The sequence below is a fragment of the Suillus clintonianus genome, assembly GCF_016758775.1.
Source record: "Suillus clintonianus strain FC179 chromosome Unknown DEU56scaffold_28, whole genome shotgun sequence".
Lineage (NCBI taxonomy): Eukaryota > Fungi > Basidiomycota > Agaricomycetes > Boletales > Suillaceae > Suillus > Suillus clintonianus.
In genome coordinates, this window is record NW_024539252.1 from 68,206 (window position 1) to 86,088 (window position 17,883).

General features: G+C 47.5%; 6 protein-coding genes across 6 annotated transcripts; 2 read left to right on the forward strand and 4 right to left on the reverse strand.

Annotated features, from left to right (window-relative positions):
• Positions 1-1,267: 1,267 nt before the first annotated feature.
• DEU56DRAFT_911789 (acyl-CoA dehydrogenase/oxidase) lies at positions 1,268-3,801 on the forward strand (the record flags this gene model as incomplete). Its single annotated transcript, XM_041357322.1, has 19 exons — positions 1,268-1,315; positions 1,372-1,392; positions 1,444-1,534; positions 1,588-1,790; positions 1,844-1,909; positions 1,960-2,012; positions 2,067-2,154; positions 2,209-2,226; positions 2,276-2,327; positions 2,384-2,615; positions 2,675-2,686; positions 2,735-2,759; positions 2,814-2,983; positions 3,037-3,114; positions 3,166-3,304; positions 3,363-3,394; positions 3,454-3,574; positions 3,636-3,675; positions 3,731-3,801. The coding sequence occupies 19 exons, from the start codon at positions 1,268-1,270 to the stop codon at positions 3,799-3,801; spliced, it is 1,560 nt and encodes a 519-aa protein (XP_041209349.1).
• Positions 3,802-4,563: 762 nt separating this feature from the next.
• DEU56DRAFT_292200 (uncharacterized protein) lies at positions 4,564-5,944 on the reverse strand. Its single transcript, XM_041345511.1, has 5 exons — positions 5,609-5,944; positions 5,515-5,555; positions 5,369-5,454; positions 5,240-5,314; positions 4,564-5,193 (listed from the first exon to the last, which is right to left on the reverse strand). The coding sequence occupies exons 1-5, from the start codon at positions 5,780-5,782 to the stop codon at positions 4,682-4,684; spliced, it is 888 nt and encodes a 295-aa protein (XP_041209350.1). The 5' UTR covers positions 5,783-5,944; the 3' UTR covers positions 4,564-4,681.
• A 1,674-nt stretch (positions 5,945-7,618) lies between these two features.
• Positions 7,619-8,616, reverse strand: DEU56DRAFT_735311 (uncharacterized protein; the record flags this gene model as incomplete). Its single annotated transcript, XM_041348445.1, has 2 exons — positions 7,619-8,053; positions 8,107-8,616. The coding sequence occupies 2 exons, from the start codon at positions 8,614-8,616 to the stop codon at positions 7,619-7,621; spliced, it is 945 nt and encodes a 314-aa protein (XP_041209351.1).
• A 171-nt stretch (positions 8,617-8,787) lies between these two features.
• DEU56DRAFT_911792 (autophagy-related protein 17) lies at positions 8,788-10,671 on the forward strand (the record flags this gene model as incomplete). Its single annotated transcript, XM_041357323.1, has 9 exons — positions 8,788-8,994; positions 9,049-9,111; positions 9,171-9,494; positions 9,546-9,786; positions 9,848-9,926; positions 9,980-10,106; positions 10,157-10,349; positions 10,402-10,565; positions 10,615-10,671. The coding sequence occupies 9 exons, from the start codon at positions 8,788-8,790 to the stop codon at positions 10,669-10,671; spliced, it is 1,455 nt and encodes a 484-aa protein (XP_041209352.1).
• A 778-nt stretch (positions 10,672-11,449) lies between these two features.
• Positions 11,450-13,073, reverse strand: DEU56DRAFT_798533 (uncharacterized protein). Its single transcript, XM_041353000.1, has 12 exons — positions 13,009-13,073; positions 12,912-12,940; positions 12,831-12,861; positions 12,745-12,777; positions 12,615-12,691; positions 12,501-12,552; positions 12,354-12,449; positions 12,170-12,286; positions 12,071-12,111; positions 11,998-12,023; positions 11,814-11,945; positions 11,450-11,761 (listed from the first exon to the last, which is right to left on the reverse strand). Coding segments are annotated over exons 1-12 (750 nt in total). The 5' UTR covers positions 13,010-13,073; the 3' UTR covers positions 11,450-11,646.
• Positions 13,074-15,114: 2,041 nt separating this feature from the next.
• Positions 15,115-17,882, reverse strand: DEU56DRAFT_798548 (uncharacterized protein; the record flags this gene model as incomplete). The annotated part of the gene is made up of 8 exons (XM_041353001.1): positions 15,115-15,775; positions 15,830-16,513; positions 16,570-16,717; positions 16,769-17,080; positions 17,137-17,203; positions 17,259-17,564; positions 17,621-17,805; positions 17,867-17,882. 8 exons carry the CDS (start codon positions 17,880-17,882, stop codon positions 15,241-15,243), a joined length of 2,253 nt encoding a protein of 750 aa, XP_041209354.1. The 3' UTR covers positions 15,115-15,240.
• Position 17,883: the final 1 nt, after the last annotated feature.

Below are 17,883 nucleotides of genomic sequence, written 5' to 3' on the forward strand. Positions count from 1 at the left end.
ATGAACGAAATTTCCAATACTTGGCAGTAGCCTTTGTGACACCTTCGAGAAAGATTACTGACGCATGTCGCGAAATTCGTATCGCACCTGATCATCAGAAGGTCAGTTGAGATAGTCCTGACTTCTGGCGATGCCGACGAATGGATCATCAGGAAGCATGGATACTCCATGGGCTAGAATCGGGGGGCTCGGCGATGGGCAAATACCGTCAGTTGACTTCAACTGTGTGCTAATTTGACTAATGCGTGACTAGCCATGTAATTAAGTATTAGGTCAAGCTACCTCATGTATGCAGCAAATATTACCGTTGCATGATAGCTTGCTGCAATGCTGGGGTGGTCACCTGCAAGCAGATTAGTAAGAAGTAGCTCGAAGCCTGAAGGCCACTGCATGTAGAACCTGTCCCCAGCTAGTTACATCATGATGAAGGACTCCGAATTATTGATTATTGGGCAGGAGCAGCGACACCCCCTCGGACTAATGCAAGAATTGACCTTCATCGCTGCGAGTTTGGTCAATATGCTCGGGCTCTGGCAAGTGTGGTCATACTGGTTGAAATAAAATCGGTGTGTAGACAAGCACATTAATCTTTGACCCTTTGCTTGGACCGCTGAGATGACTACAGCGATCATCGCGCCGTGATGCCGCAAAAGAAGAGTTGCGATGCGGCATGATTCACCTGCCAGTGAGTGTTTCGACAGCCAATATGGACCAGAGTTTCAATCCGTCGGGTATATCATTTAACTTGCATCGCAGCACCTTGATCTCGTCTGGGGTGTGGACACGTTTTGTCAATGATTATCTGCGACGATACAACCATCAGACTCGTTAGGCAAGTTTGGTTGGGTGTCGGGACTAAGTACTAGTGAGAGTTCTGGAATCAAAGTTAAGAAAATGCCAGAGAATGTCAAGGAATGGGAGCGAACTGGAGGAATCTAGGTTTGCCGCATCCTGACTAGTACTCTTAAAGTACTGTGTGAAATTGTGAAAGCCAAAGTATTATTATTAATTTTAAATGATGGAGTTTTTGAGGTTTGCTTCTGACTGTATCGCAATCAGCAATGACAGTCAATGATCACAGTGATTCACCGACACAACGTTTTCTTGCTCCCTGGCGATGTCTTGGTTGACTTGAAATTCACAGTGTGTCACCGCACCGGAGTTCGGCTCTGGTGTACAAGCATGTGATTTCTTGTTCGAGTGACCTTCACTGGCACACAGTCGTCTTTCTTTACATTCAGAATTGGCTGCTGGCAAAGGTCATAATATGGCATCAAAGGACCTGAAGGCGCTCACCCGTGAAGAGGTGGCAAAGGTGCGTTACGGAACATACCGTGCTGTGCGGAGCCTCACTAGATATGAACTATACAGCACGATAAGCCTGATGACTTGGTAAGAGTTTCACTCTGCTTTATCTTCCTGGCTAAGTCTGATATCTTCAAGTGGATTATAGTTGATAGCAAGGTGTACAATATCACCCGGTTCAAGGATTTGCATCCAGGGGGTGCTTCAGTATTCGCAGAGGAAGATCTAGGTACATCTTACTTTCGTGGTTTCGGTGTCTGGAAAATTGAACAAGTGCATCAGCTGGTCAGGATGCAACCGAGGCGTTTTACGGCCTCCACCGTCATGAAGTTCTTTTGCGGCCACAATATGCTCGTTTACAAATAGGTTTCATCGAAGGAGAGGGGAGCGTTATATATTCTCGGGAGACTGGGAAGCTCAGTGATGTGCCATATGCGGAGCCTACCTGGCTTAGTGTTGGGTACTACAGTCCGTACTACAAGGATGTGAGATTCATGGCAAAATTGTTTGGATGTCATGCTCACGGTCATCTAAACAGAGTCATCGACGCCTACAAGCAGCCATGCGGAACTTTGTAGATGAGGTTATCACCCCGGATGCACTGGTAAGTTCTATTAAATGCTGCCAATGCAAATCCTGAGATACATCTCCCAGCTACATGAGGAAGACGGCAAACGGCCAAGTGCTCATGTCATCAAAGCTATGGCGTCCGTCCATCTCACTGATACATAAACTCTTCATTCTTACGTGGATGTTCTTAGAGATCTAAACATACATGCCATGCGCATCGGCCCGGGGAAACACTTGAAAGGCCTCACCCTTATAGGAGGTGTTGTGTCTCCTGAGGAGGTACGAGGCTCTAGTTGAACGTGTAACCGATTTTGACATCTGTAACACTCTCAGTTTGATTACTTCCATGAGGTGAGAGGCGTAGCCGACCTTCTTGCTAAGACGCTAACGTTTAGTTTAGCTTATCTGCATACAGGAGATATCTCGATGCGGTCAGCGCGGATATGGTGATGGTAACATGTCTTCAATTCCACATTCCGGACATGCGGATACTGATTAGGAGACGCAGGTTTACAAAGCGGAGCTGTCATAGGGTTACCACCTATCATGAACTTTGGATCGCCAGAACTGAAATCGAAGGTCATCCCTGAAGTGCTTTCTGGCAAGAAGTTCATTTGCCTAGCAATATCTGAGGCGTTTTCGGGAAGCGATGTTGCTGGTCTGCAGACTCGTGCAACTAAGAGTTCAGATGGGAAGTACTGGATCATTAATGGCACGAAGAAGTGGATCACCAACGGGACGTGAGTAAAGTCGTTATAGAACCTCCATGTTCGTATTACTGACGTAATTTGGGTCACAGTTTTGCAGACTAGTAAGTGCAAAGGCTGAGGTCGTGCTGCGTGAACTCACAATTGGCTAGCTTTACCGTGGGGTGCAAAACGGATGTAGGTCATGATTGAAGCTATGAAAATGGAACTATCGAGTAACCATTTTTACAGACAGGATTTACCGTCATCTTTGTGGAACGCTCGGAAGGTGTTGAAACAAAACCCATCAAAACGAGCTATTCGTCATCAGCTGGTACCGCATATGTCACGTTTGATAACGTCAAGGTCCCTGTAGAAAACACCCTCGGACCCGAGGGTGGAGGAATCTTCGTCATTCTTTCGTGTGTATCATTTTCATGGAAATGAATTGAGCGAGACTTATATAGCCATTCAGTAATTTCAATCACGAGCGTTGGGTGATGTGCGCTTCTTCCGCCAGAGGTCAGCGGTTGATCGTTGAAGAATGCCTTAAGTATGACATCGATTCCTTTTTAAAACATTAGCTAACTACGTCACTTGCTAGATGGATCAATCAGCGCAAGGCATTTGGCAAACCCTTGTCTTCACTGGCCGTAATCAGATCGAAGATTGCGGCCATGATCTCACGTACGGAAAGTGTTCAGAACTGGCTTGAGAATTTAACAATGCAAATGTGCAATATGGTAGTCTCATTCCGTTCTCTTGAAGTATTCGGGACTCATCGGATGACGTATGTCGCAGACCTACAAGGAACAGGCACAGAAACTTGCGGGGTACTATGGTCTTAATCATGCGCCACCACGACGTTTCGCTCACACGTTACTTTCCGTAGACCGATCGCTCTGCTCAAAATGTATACAACGCGGTGTGCCCAGGAAACAGCTACCGATGCCGTTCAGATATTCGGCGGACGCGGTATCACGAAGACCGGTATGGGGCAGTACATCGAGCATGTGAGAATTTCACTTCGTCTTATCGTGCAAGGAGATCAGCTGATCATGGTGCCCATGACAGTACCATCGCACAATTCCCTTCGATGCGGTTCTCGGCGGAGGTTAGTGTCACAGTGTTGTCATGCCGAAGGTGGTATTTGAACTGAATCATCATAGCGGAAGATGTACTCGGTGACCTCGGAGTGAGACAGGCAATACGACAGATGCCCAAGAATGCTCGCTTGTAATCATGACTTCGTGACCATCTGCGCAGCTTGGCAGTGCCTCGGAGGCCATCGACCTTCTCTGATTGTATTTTATTACATTGGCGCTCGACCATCGTGCATCATTCTTGTTCTTCGGCTTGACAATAGACATGTCTATCTGTCTATCCGTTTCCAAAGGCCTGATGGTTCTGCTTAATCTCCGTTGTGTTTCATCTCCGTGTCAACCCTCGACTTTTCACCTTGGTCGAGTACCATTTCGAATCTTACAAGTTCCCCCAGAAGGTGGTATATCACGCTGAGATAATGAGGGTTTTGAGGTCGGCCATCAAGCAATATTGGCATGAGTAACAGGTGCACACAAGGATTCGGAGCCGTTGTCTTTTAGCGAGGTAGTGATCGTTGAGACTTCACCCGATATCACCCTATCAGCGTTCCGCTACGCCATAAAGTCAAACTCCAGGGGACTTGATGGGAAGCACGAGCCTTGATCATCCTCATGGCCCACCTCGTGATATGGGCATGGCTGCGTGTCCCTTGACCTCATTAGACTGCAGAGGGAGAAGAGTAGCATCGTTTACTGGCAGGGACGCACATTGAAAGGGTCGGTGATATCGGTCAGAAGTGGTCTGAGGGCTCCTGCGGATTATGCGAAGAAACTCATTCATGACTGGTATTAATCGGTGGCGGTTTCATCCGAGGTAAATCAAACGTTCTGGAGAACAACGCGAGCGCTCATGAGTCGGCAATGCACACTACTGCGCCTCAGTGCTGCAAGAGTGAATGTGCTGTTTCTAGCAATTGTTGGGTAGCTACTAGTAGCCAGTAGAAGGTAACCCAGACTGATCCGACTCGGTACTTATGTAAATGATTATGCTCTTCCGTGAATGGACAAAATCTGCCTTCAGAGTCTCGTAACAGACCAATGTAAAAGACGGAAAGGGATTCCTCCCATATCAATGGTTGATGTTCTTGTCTCGACCTTTACCTGGCCCTTTTCAAACACGACACCATCCCACAAACAATCCCAAGATTCCGGGGAGTGGCAGAAGTAAGTGATATCGACGCCTAGCACCGTGTGACGAACGATGCCCTTCTCCGATGTCAATGCAATTGCGTGAGTGCCGCAGATTATGGAGCCAGGTTCGCAGGATAGCAAGCCTCCCAAGGCGCGAGCAAGTTGAAGTTGCTTCTCCTCGTCGAATAGATGGAATAGCTTAGAAGCGTGGATGACACCGACACGACCACGAAGGTCGTTTAATGACTGCAGCGTCTGAATGTCCGGCATCGCGCCCTCTGGGACAGAGCTGGCTGGCCGCGATATCGATAAAAATGCGGGGTCAAATACGTCGCCAGGTATAAAACAACCTGGCTCTGAGCTCGCTTTAAAGAGCTTGCGTCCCAACTCGGAAAATGCTATAATTCGTCAGTGACAAGAAGAAGAGATTTTGAGGAGACCAACCTTCTTTGATGTCAGAGGCGATGATATTATGGGCCGGAAACCCATCTTCAACTGCCTTCCTAACGTCGGCACCAACTGCAAAAAATAAATTAGGAGGGACATCCAAGATCTAGGGTGCTATATGCTTACGACAAGAACCGATATCGAGTAAGATTGCGCCTTCAGCACCGCGCTTCAAAATGTGGTCGTAAACATGTAGTTTCGATAAGTTTGGGCTACGACGATGTCATGAAAGTGAGCAACTGTCTTCCTCATGAGTTTAGGTTGCCACTCACTGCAAGAAATCAAAGCTTCGGATACAAGCATATGGTGCTACCTATAATCCGCGATAAGGATATTCAACCAATCTTCGGATCAAGCGCAGAGCACCTTGTATGCTTCCTTCTGTATATCAATTATATGTGTCTTCAAGGCTACTTCATCTTGAATGTTAGTCTGTCTCCTGAAGAAGGCAATCTCCTCAGATTCTAGATAATACAATGAATCATCCAAGGGGAACGGTGGAATGACCGGTTTCACCAGAGGTTCAATGTTACGAGACATGAGGAAGGAAGTAGAAGTAGAAGATGAATTTGTTTACCTGCCGCGGCCTTCTTTTATATCACAGTTTCGACTTGGGATACAGGGTTGGATATCATGAAGCTTGGATCCGTCCCTTTCGTTATTCGTACTTAAGACCATTTCAAGCAAATTGCAGGGGGTTCCAGTCATTACCTATCCGGGTATAGCAGGTGTCCTAGAAACTGCTATGAGTGGGATCTATAATGCATACCGACCATTTGTGGGAGATACGATAGAAACGAAGTGAGATCTGCAGTCACGTATGAGGCTGTTCAAGACATTGAACTGCCAGATCATTGTTTCAGGCGTGAAACTTTGTCTGCGAGTTAATAATAGTTTATGTGAAACCTGCCTGAATTCGAGATCACAATTGAGACTAATCAACATATAAGTACGTACAATTTGTGGGTACATATGCGCACTAAGATTAAAATTGTGTCCGGACACCCGCAAACGTGTAGAATGGAAGTATTAGATTCTTCGAAAGGGGGAAGAAGCTGTAAGGGGCACGACTTTTCCTATCCGCGGCGCGGTTGTGTTGCATTGGATGGTCGGAGTCAGACAGTGGAAGACTTGCGTTCCGCAGGACATGAGGTTGACCGCCACGGCGACCTGTCATTTGTAGAAGCGACAGAGACGGCGAGGAGGGAGTCGAAGGCTCTGGGATGATACAGATGGGTATAAAACCTTCAACATTGACATGAACGGGCCATCTTGAATAACAAGATCCCTGCAATCTGAAGAACGCAGAGCGAAAGAGGCAGACAAGGAGATTACTAACGCCTTACTTGCCAAGAGCGAATGCCATTAGGCAAATCTCCGAGTCGGGCTGGCCGCCTGAGCCGCCAAATCGCCGATCTTTTTCCTATTTTGCTCAACGTTACCGGGCATGAGTACACAGACTGAGTACGCCATAATTAATATTTCTTTACGTGAACTTCAGATTGTCTACCCTCCTATGCGCTATTTCGACAACTCCCGATGCTTCGGTGAGTCATTTGAGGTTGCTGTAGATACCCCCACGCGTTTGATGAGCTACCGGAGCAGCAGCAGAATTGCTAGACGAGTCCATAATGGTGGGCTCGCATGTAGTTCCCAGTCCTTTGAGCTAAAATACCAGGCATTAAATGCAGCAGGCCTAGGTTGCTCAAGAGTCCGGGACTTGTATCCGCCGCATGATGCCTGTGACACTGTTCGAGCGGCCAAAGACGCTCGGTCAATATTTCACGAATCACGTTACACTGTAACCTTTGAGGTCGTTATTAGTTACGCATATATGAGGTATTACAGTATGAAAATGCGTCGCGCACCTTAAGCTGATAGAAGGTTGCGTTATCCCCGAATTCCCGACGCTGTCACGGAGTGAATTTAGGATGTCAACCAAGCACAGCACCATCAAAATCGGCAATTGGAATACGACTTAGATTCTTCTGAATGCCGAGTACCTTCTGCAAAATGACTGCTGGACGAATTTATTCAACGAAGGGCTTTGAAAAAACCAGACTCGTGTCTCTTTGTCGTTGAGTTGCTGCTCGAGTTCATTTATATCGAGGGTGAGGCCCAAGGTTTCAGAATAAACGGCAATGTTTGTTCTGCTTGCTTAGTGTCTTCTTGTTTAAAGGCGCTCAGAATCTTGCAGCCACTGAAGAGTCTCAATACATGATCAGTACAACAAAAACGTATGATTTAAATAAATCACCTTGTCCGAATGTGTACTAGCGCGTCGAGTAGTCGACAAGGGATAGACAACTTCGCGCGCGTAAGAAACATGATATTACTGGCAATATGCCCAAATCGCCATGAACGACAGTGGCGCTCTCATGTATATGCGATAAATTTGCCTTGAAGCAGTGGTAGCGACTTTACCGAGATGCGTTTGCCAGCTCTTCTCTGTTCCTCTTCCCATTCTTGATCTTCTAGGTACTGATCAGCCGCACGTGCTTCCAAGGTGCTGGTACCAATACTGCCAGTTTCTTTATACTTCCGGCCATACATAGCTTCTTCATCAGGATCATCAGCAAGAGACACGTATGCCTTCGCCACGCGCCAGTCTACCTCTTTCGTCAGCATCTGCAAACGTTTCTCGGCTTTCTCGCGGACGCGCCTTACTCCTGCATCCAGATCTGCATCCCGCGTAACGGAGAGTGACTTGGCGGAGGGTGGTAGGATAATAAAAGTGCGGGTATGGAGTAGATGAGGGGTAGTGGAAAGAGTGCTTGGGGGTAGATTATTCAGACGGCATAATTCCCGACCCTTTGCGATGTCATAAGTTAGTGATGTCCATTAACTGGCGCAGCATGTCTTACATTAACTCCATAGCGGAGAGATATCCCCTGTAGTGTATCCCTAGGATTAATGTAATATCTAGAGGGGATACATTGCTCGCCAGTGGCTGCAACCTCCGCATGTCCCGGGGAAGCATCGCTAGTCTGCGTGAGGAGTATTGATTCACTGGTTAGGCTGGGTGTTGATGAAACCGCTAATGAATATGAAGGCGGGGCGGGATCCGAGATTGGGGACACTGAAGCAAGCTCGTGAGCTTCGTCTTCGTCTTCTTCTTCATCCCCTAGAATAAATATATCTTCGTCCCGCACTGTGCTATTATTCGCGACGCAGATCCTCCGCGCAGAAGCTGAGCTAACCACATTCACGCCGCCCAAGCAGGACAAGCAGGGGTTATAGGTCCTCAAGCGAGGGTTTGAGTTTATACAGGCAGGACAGATGGGGCGACCGCAGCATTCGGTCATAAATAAGTCTAAGTCGTATTTGGGTAGAAGAGACGATGAACAAGTCAAGCAGAGCGCAGTTGAACGCATGGTTTAGCTTAAGAAATAAGGATATCCGACTCAGAGATTGAGCTTCTACTAGGGTAGCGGTTTAACCTGAGAGCGCTCCGAGTCTGAGAGCGGAGTCGATATACATAATATCAGCACAGCCACCCCGCTATTCAAGTAAGGCCTTGGTACGACGGCAACAGTACTAGTGACATGGCCTCCCCGCCACCGGGACAGCAAACAGAGCAGCCTCATCTCGTTTCTCTGGTTCTGCAATCCAAGAAAGCACTTCAACACGGCGAACAACTTTGTTCCAAGGCTAATAGCCTTTCAAACGCGTCTGCGCAATGTTCGGTAGACGTGCTTGCATTGGACGCAAAAGTTAAATGGATCACGGAGGCCGTTCTTGAGCAGCTCAAGGTGCGTTGTTATTGCCACCAATTTAATCAGCCACTGGAAATTTTGCGATTATAGCTTGCGGCGAACGTTGCTAAGAGTATTGAGCATAAGCGTGCTCAGCTGGATAAGCAAGTCAAGGTGTGTGGTGCTTCGCCGTGCATTGACCTCGTGACATTTCTACACAGTAATCTGTATAGGCATGGGATGTTGTACGCTCGCAACGCACTGAAGCTCTCGACAATATCCTCGAATCCCTAGGGGCACAGCTAGTACCACCCGGGTTCCACCAGACTTCCTCTGGTTCTTCCCTGTTCGGAAGCCAACACTCCATTGATAGCAAGAATGGCAAAGCAATTTTCAATTCACAGCAGAGCCCTTCCGCTACTGTGCGGGATAACCCATTCGACCGTCACGCCAAGAACGCAGACCGGACCAAGTGGAAGACGCTGCGTGACTTCGTTGATGAGAGTGCTATTGAAAATGTGCTAGACACACTAGAGAGCGATAGAACAAGGCTAGACGTGAGCTTTTTTTCTATGCTCAGGAGAACACCCCACTCAATCTGCGGAAAGGATATTATGGCTTCAACGTATGATTATCCAGAAACACTCTCGGCTGCAATATCGTCCATCCGCGAGTCCCTTCCATCGTCGAGTAACGTGCCTTCAATAGACGATATTTTGAATACACAGCAGCAGCCTTCGGAGCTTATGGCCCGCCACCTCAGCAGTCTTACTTCCCACTATGAGCAGATGGCTGACGCGTTGAAAGAAAGTGAAGCTGGAGAGATGTTCGGCGAGGATGACTTGCAAGGTATTGAAATTACCTTTTCACGCAGTGCTTGATCTCTAGCTTTTGACTGATGCGTTGGAAGACATGAACCGTGATACCGAAGAGTTACCTTCTATAATGGCTGAGCTAGAGGAACAAGCGCTCTCAATCGAAGGTACTCAGTAAGCTAACATTTCACTATGTGCATCATGTAGCATTCTTATGTTCCACTTAGCCAACAGCTAGTGACAGCAAAAACAGCTGCTCGAGAACGACTAGCCACACAATCTATGACTCTCAATGACCTCGACGAGCTAGGTGAAATTATGTCCGACATGCTACAGAAGCAGCAAGATGTTGAGGTAACATTTTATATTATATGCTGCTGCCAGTATTTGATACTTCGCGACAGAATGAGTGCCAAGAGCTTCTTGATGGGCTGCAGCAGCAACTTCTCCTCGTCGAAGACCTTCATCACCGCTTTATCCAGTACCAAATTTCATTCAAGAAGCTCCTTATTGAGATTGGAAGGAGAAGACAGTACAGAGAAGCGGCAGAGAAGATTGTAGAAGGGATGATCTCACAATTGAGGGCAATGACTGAAGGTCAGCTTTACTCGTCTCTTTCCGGTCAGTTGCTGAGGGATAATATTTCCAGAAGAACGTCAGGTAAGAGAAGATTTTAATGCAGAGCACGGGCAGCATATCCCAGAGGACATCTGCTTGTGCATCGAGAATCCACCCACGAGATGGGAGGTTGTGCCTCGGGACGGGGATGTGCGGGAGAGCTTGCCTGAGGTAGAAAGTGATCTCCTGGCGCAGGTTAGTGATAGGACGCCCATGCTTACAATGCTTACCGAGCCCTTCACAGGCAAAGGAGAAGCTAGCTGCCATAGATGTATCATCAGCCGGCACTGAGAGCGTGTAGAAAGTTTCACGTTTTGTTATACTTAACGAGACGGATGGATCAGGTTTCCCTCACCTGTACCCGTTACAGTTTAGCCAGATAATGCAACTGAATTGAACCTTGCTTCTAGCTCACACCTGGCATATGCTTAGTGTCAGCACGGTTCGAGTCGTGTGTGCATCTTAAGAAGAAAAGAGGGTAATTGATACCGGCTTCACTGTAACGTCAAAAGTGAGTCTTGGAGCAAACGCTCTTGACGTCCCTTCTTCTGCTAACACACCTTACACGTAAGGAATCGTTGAAGTCGTCTTCTACGCATTCTACAAGACTAACATACCCTCCTATCCAGGATTTGCGAAGCCCACGAGTTTCGCACTAGCTCCCTAGTGTCTCAGACAAGAAAAACGTTCAAGGGGTTAAAATTAAAAAATGGACGGCTACCTTCCTTCTTCTATATGGCACCATGGCTACTAGGGTAAAACTACCCTCAACTGTGACTTACTCCACCCAAATATTCGACATCCTCTACGGTATCTGGGTGGATCCGTCTTGACCAGCCCCAAAGACCTGAGTTACGCATAAAATCCTGCCGGAGCAGCTTAACTATGGGCAGTGGCTCCGATGAGAACTCGAGATGTCGGTAGTACGCATTTTGCTGGAACGTGCCGTGTCACCCATACGGCATTTAAGAGCTATGCTCTTCAAATCGTTATTATTGTTGAGTCTTGAAAGCTTGACGTCCCAGAAACCTATTGCGGTCCGGCGTTTGCTCAGTCAAGTGAACTACTTGGCCCATTGATCTACCACACCACGGCGTGTCATAAATAATGTGATTATGTATGGGGAAACATTGAAGTCAGTTGACAGATAAATCGTAATGAGTATCTCATAAAGTAGAATTCAAACCCGCATATAGACATGTGATTACAGCAAGTACATCCTCGCGCGCGCCCAGCGAATAAAAAAAGATCGAAGTACGTAGTCTGCAGTGAGTGGTTAGGTGGATGATAACGGACCATCTATGGTATGATCGTGGCGATCGTACGCTGTCTGAAAGTCTGCACGATTATCGTTCAAGTTTACGGTCGGTAAATTCCAAGCGGCACTGGCACTGTCCCTTCGTGTCAGCTCCACGAATATTTGGGGAAGGAAGTATACCGCACACAAGGTCTGGGGTAGCTACCATCCATGTTGTGAGAGAAACATCTGTGTCGACGCCGCAGGAAGCACGGTCTGATCTCCAGAAGTCCCTGTGCATCCGCGTGACCAAAACGGCTTGAAGAATGGTCGAAAACCTGTCGCCGAATCAGTACTGAATCACCATTTACAAAGTGAGAACAGACTTACTCTGAGATCAAGTGTGCCGCTGGAGACTACTTTTCATATTAATAAGGCAGTTTGAGCGTACACTGTAACTTACCGGAAGAAATATTATGGCGAGAATCATACCAAGATTCAAAGCTGTAACATTTAGTAAGTAAATATGCAAGAACTATTTCATAAAGCTGGGAGCACCAACGAAAACTGCAGACAAAGTACAATAGATTATCTCGCACGAGACCGAGCATAAGACGGTTGCCGATGCCCCTATCACCACGACTCTTGACAGCGCGATACAGCACCAACAGTAATATTTCTATTGTATTCATGCAGAGGCACGCAGTCAGTTCAGGCTCGTGCTAGTAGCAGCTCCCAATACGGACGTAACTGGGCGACAATTGCCAGACAGTACACCACAATCAGCGGGGTACTCGTCTTCGTATCCAGGTATTCGACAAACCCGAAGATCCGGCATTCTCCTGTATGGAAAAATAGGCGTTGACAGCTGAGCGGGCAGAGGGTCTACACACCAGACGCTGACGAGTATTGTTTGAAGCACATGATGACCAACACTGTATAGACCTGCATAGGATGTATCAGATATCGTTATCTGGAAGGCTGTAGCCTTCAGATATTGATCTCACGATGATGCTGCTGAATTGGAGCGCCATCACCAATCGCTTCCGCTCCCATACTGCAATCGATCTGAGTACGAAGATGCCTGAACCATCAGGGATGTTAATATTGGGGCGCAGAATGACTAGTTCAACCTACACTCAGCGCAAAGAATCACGAGAAACCCTATATCTAATGAAATGGATGATAAATCAGTGTCAGAACCTAAGTGTCACCAGACCCACAGGTATTCGCGATGGCGTAAGAGCGACAAAGCTATGATTGGGATGAGTTGGGAACACGATATCTACACTACTTGCCCATACAGTGAATGTGCCATTAGGCTGAAAAATCACTGAAGAGCATCATGAAATGAATGGCACCATGAGGAAGGAAAATGATGCATAAGTATCTGACGCTCACTAATTATAAACAGTAACAAGTAGGCAAATGGCAAGTGACTGCAGGTGAGATAAAACAATGTGCCGAGCCCCCATCGAGAATTGACGATAAAATTGACCTGCACCAAGTCCAGGTTAGAATATTCTCGGACGCTCAAGCAAATTTCCCGCGCACCGAGTCAGGCACGCAAAGTATGTAGTCATACACCTGAATGTTCAAATCAAAATGTGAGTCTTTGCACAGGATATGGTAATTCTTGACGCTCACCCACAGCGATGTTAGTGCAACTATCACGATGAAAAAAAAAGGCAATCGATGTTGGATCAATCAAAGCAACTGATAGTAAATAACAGCCGCACCGTAACTATACTAGGACGTACGAGAGTATCAGCGATCCAGGGTTCACTTATTAACAGGACTTGCACTCACGTTTAAGCCCAAGAACGCATCAGCTTGAGTCGCTTGAAAAGAAATCATGTTAATCTATGCCAACGAATTCACTTCACGTCAGGTCATTCCTTATAAGATATGGAACATGCGGTAAGCTGCCGTCAGTATCAGTTCTGTGCTCCGAGTCGGAGAACCTGTTCAGACCTGATCGCACAGTATATTTCGTAAAGATACAGTTGAAGATATATTGGGAACAACGCATTCGAAAGACGGGAAATCGGTGTTCCTGATAGGCTGAGAGTCGGTGTTCGTGATCCCGTTCTCATACGTCCACAAAGTAAAGCAGGAGGAAGCAGGGCAATGGCCGATCTCAGGTAAGGCGTGTCCCAACCCGATTGAGAGTTGGGAAGTGCAGCAGGGCTATGCCACTATAATCAGGATAACTTGAAGCTTTCGTTGATATTGGGAGCTGCATCGATATCGGGGAAGAAATCGAAGCCTCTGAAATGGGGCTGCCGCTGATAGCGTGATGGGACCAGTGGTCCCGATGTACTTGTAGGTTTTGTTCAGCAGACAATGCCTATGAAACGAGGGGCAGAATGTACAAGGCGCATTGGGTCATGGATGGGCGTCGTGTAATTTTTACCGGTACCGAACTTTTGTCGATGTGCACGTGCCATAGTCTAGAGAGCCGTGGCACGGGGTGCAGCGGTGCAGCTGCATGCCGATAAATTTGCTGTGTATTCCGTTGGTCGGCAGAAACTCCGGTGGAACGCCAGACCATTATAAGTACAACTTCTTGATTATCCCCTTCCAAGTTCTCGTGGTCATCATCTTCCAATATCTCCATACGATGGCCTCTGGTTCATCGCTTCCTAGCAATCTGCCTCCTTGGCTCATTCTGGCTCGGATCGAGAGTTTCTAGAGGGATGAAACCATTATTGTGTCATCCCAGTGCGTTTCAAGTTTACGCAAGTTTTTTTGGGGGGTTCTTTGAGGTTTGTGACCACTCAGGAAGGGAAAATTGCAATGGGTACCATCGCAGTGGCTATTCAGAGGCAAGTTTCTGATCCACGCGTAAAGAACCTTGTCACTACTGCGGTAGAAACATTCATCAGAATACCTCGTTCCGTTACTCTTGAAAATGGATGAAAACCGAAACAGATGCAACGTGCGCCGCAGCATATAGAAGAGTTCACAATGCACAAATTCAAGTGGTCTCAAAGGGGAACATGGAAAAATGATAAATCAGGCTGAAGAGTGAAAATAGCACACCTATGAATTTGAACTGCCACACTCCGACGAGCGTATCGATACGGTCCATGTTGGGTCCATGAACAGATTTTTTAATAGTGAAGTGCCAAAACCGACCAAGACCGTCGTCGCGTATATCGTTGATCGAGATCAAGGCGTAGTCCACTGCCCAAATTGATGACGAAAAGTGAAGTCACGGTTAGTTTCTCCAACTTGAAGCCAGACCAGTCTATTCGTGACCGATATTGTGAGAAAACTATTTAGAGGACCCGGCTTGCAATGTTCTATAACCCTGGCCATAATAATGCGTCAAGAGGGTCGAGGTGTCGACTTGCAAGGCCTCGCGTTTGCTGGAAGCTTTGAAAAGCTTTGATTGGTCATATGATTGGTCAAGTTCAGAGGATGAGGATAGGAACGTGCTGAACTGTGCCGGGAGTGATAAATTGATGACCATAAGGCTAACTCAGTTACTGGCCAGCGGATACGGAGTCTGGTAACTATGTTTATACCAGCTAGTTGACATACATATTACACAGGAACATGTGCGCAATCGCACTACATTGCTTTTCACTACGGTCAAGTTCAAATTGTGCTGAATTAGCATACACCTCAGCCTTGTTTGTCCCACTGCAGGTTGCGTAACCTGGCAGTACTCCCGAATCTGACGAGGGCGTCGAGATTCGTCTGCGTGGGTGCTTCCGTCTCCCGACAGACAAGCCCGTGTAGCTGTCTCGCAACCCTACCGTTGGGTCCACTCAAGAATGGAAATGTGATTTCGTCCATTCCAGGAGCGTAGATCCGTAAACATTGGTCCGTTTCGGTATGGTTTGGGTCTCTCTCTGGAAATCTGGCTATGACCTCCTTTTTATCCGCCGCATTGAAGTCCAGAAGGATAGCGATATATGGCAGAGCGGATAAACAGTTGATCGAATCATGCTCGCGCGTGATGGCCGCCAACTCTCTTGCATTAGAATGCTTCCCTGCCTTGTCTGAAATGAAAATTTGAGACACGCGTTTGAGATCGTCAGAGCCGAGGGTGGGATCATCAAAATACATAGGGATCATCTTGTCGACGAGCGGCTGCAGAGGGCAGCATTGCACCGCACTCGTGCGAAGCCAGTGTCGCAAAGTCCACTCCTCGGCACTGTGGCAGCGGTATCTTGTAAATGATATCGCTCGACAACATCTAGAAGCTTACCTCGACAGCTCGAACGTAGGTTGCTTGGGATCTTTCGGGGAGATGAACTCTGTCATGGACACCCAATGCGAGAAATTGATGTAGGCGTGCCGAAAAGTTGCCTTGGCCTCCTCGCCTGCCAACGACCAGAACGTCTCGCCAAAAAGGTGTTGCAGGAAATCGACGACGGAGACCTTCTGGCAGTCGATCAAATCTGTATCCCCACTTCCCTCGTAGTGTAGATCCTGTATCGTGCCTTTGGAGAGATGGCTGCGAATGTACATGTCTTTCGCAAGAAGCAGCACAAGTCTGCTGACCAACTCTCCACTCTGTCCAATCTCGACCATCCCCCCATAAACCTTTCCCCTCAAGACCTCCAAGGCATTTTCTAGACTGGTGGTCTTCCTAGAATGAAGTATAATCGCTGCAACGCAAGACAGAAGGGGCTCTGATGGATAACCGGTGAAGGCCCATGACCTATCTTCGGTCGTCGAGAAGCATATCCGCAGGTGGCTAGCCACTCCTTTTTCAACATAAGAAACGGCATCGGGGTGACCAGAGCAGATATCGAGACCGAATCGCTGAGACAGGACAGCGAGAGCCTGGTTCGTATCCGACAGGTCAAAGACTTTCGTTTTGCAGAGCGTCTGAGCAGCCAATTCTAAAATATTAGCGACAGAACGTTTTCCCACGAGCGATTTCCACCTATTCGTGGTGGTCAACGAAACTGAACGCGCAAGGATAAAAACACAGGGACAAACAGTGGACGACCGAATCCGACAATGTGATCAAACTTTCCAACGTCATTCGCCGATATATCAGACAGACGGTCTGCATTCTGGTCCCAACCAAGATGCGTATAAGGCGGAAATAAAAGGTGGCCGCCTACTGCTATTTTCATAGAATTATCTGCAAGCTTGTGTGAAGATTGTAAACGGATGACGAAGAACGGGTGCTTACGGACCACCTGAGGAGCTGGGGGGTCTACCACATGTGGAGTCGTGGATGTAAATACGACCCAGATTGATTCGTCTGTCCCCTTGGAGTAGCAGTTGATCGTCCTCCCAAGAATCTGTGATGGACGAAAACCCATGCTACTCATATTGCTCAGAGAGTGGGCCGCGTCGAATGAAATTACGAGTTTTGGTCGATCACTGAAATCCTTGTCCTCGGCCTTCTCAGTGAATATCTTTGACATAACTGTCAGCATCTCTTCATAAGCTTCCGTGACAAACGATTCCCCTTCCAATGTCGGCGCTGGGACCTCCTCATCTGCTTACGCATGGTGTGAGCCGAGATGGCCGCAGTGTGCAAAACGAAACATTTACCTTTACCTTTCAGAGACAGACTGCCTAACTTCGCGGCAGTCTCCTCCAGTTTGATCTTGTCAAGGGTCTGTTGCAAACATCTTTGGTCCATATGTCAAGAGACCGTGAATTTCCCTGCTCACTTGTTCATATAGATATCGAACTTCCTCAAAGAACTCGGTACGAGCTCCAGAGCGCATGTCGCACATTTCGTCAATCCACCATTTTATCTGACTATCAGAGCCCAGCCGATGATTGTTGCTTAGTCGCTGCCGGAGCGCCTGGAATATGGCTGTAAAGAGTGCGCAACAACGAGCGGTATACTCGGCTCGAGTGCAGTCCAATTTTTCCGTCAATATACGCGCAGGAACCGCATCTCGCTTCGGGAAGCCCTTATCGCTTGGTACACGAAGATTCATGTACAGCACGAGAACGCCTTTGTTCCGGAGCTAATTCGATACCGTTAGCCACCTGATGCGAGCATGTGGCACTTTATAAGCCTCACCTCAGTCAATAGTCTCGATTTCCCTGTGCCAAAACTTTGGACAATCGAACAGAACTTGGCATAGTAAGGCCTTGAAATGCCACCTCCCCTGAACTTGATGTTGTTGTCTTTCAGGTACTCGTAAAACCCGTCCACCGCCTTCCCGACGTAAGGTCTGGAGAATGAATCATAAAGGAAATCCTTGTCTAGGATCCAACTAACGTGAGATGGGACTGTACTATATGTCACAGGGAAAAAGCCTCGGACCGTGAGCCGAGGGCATG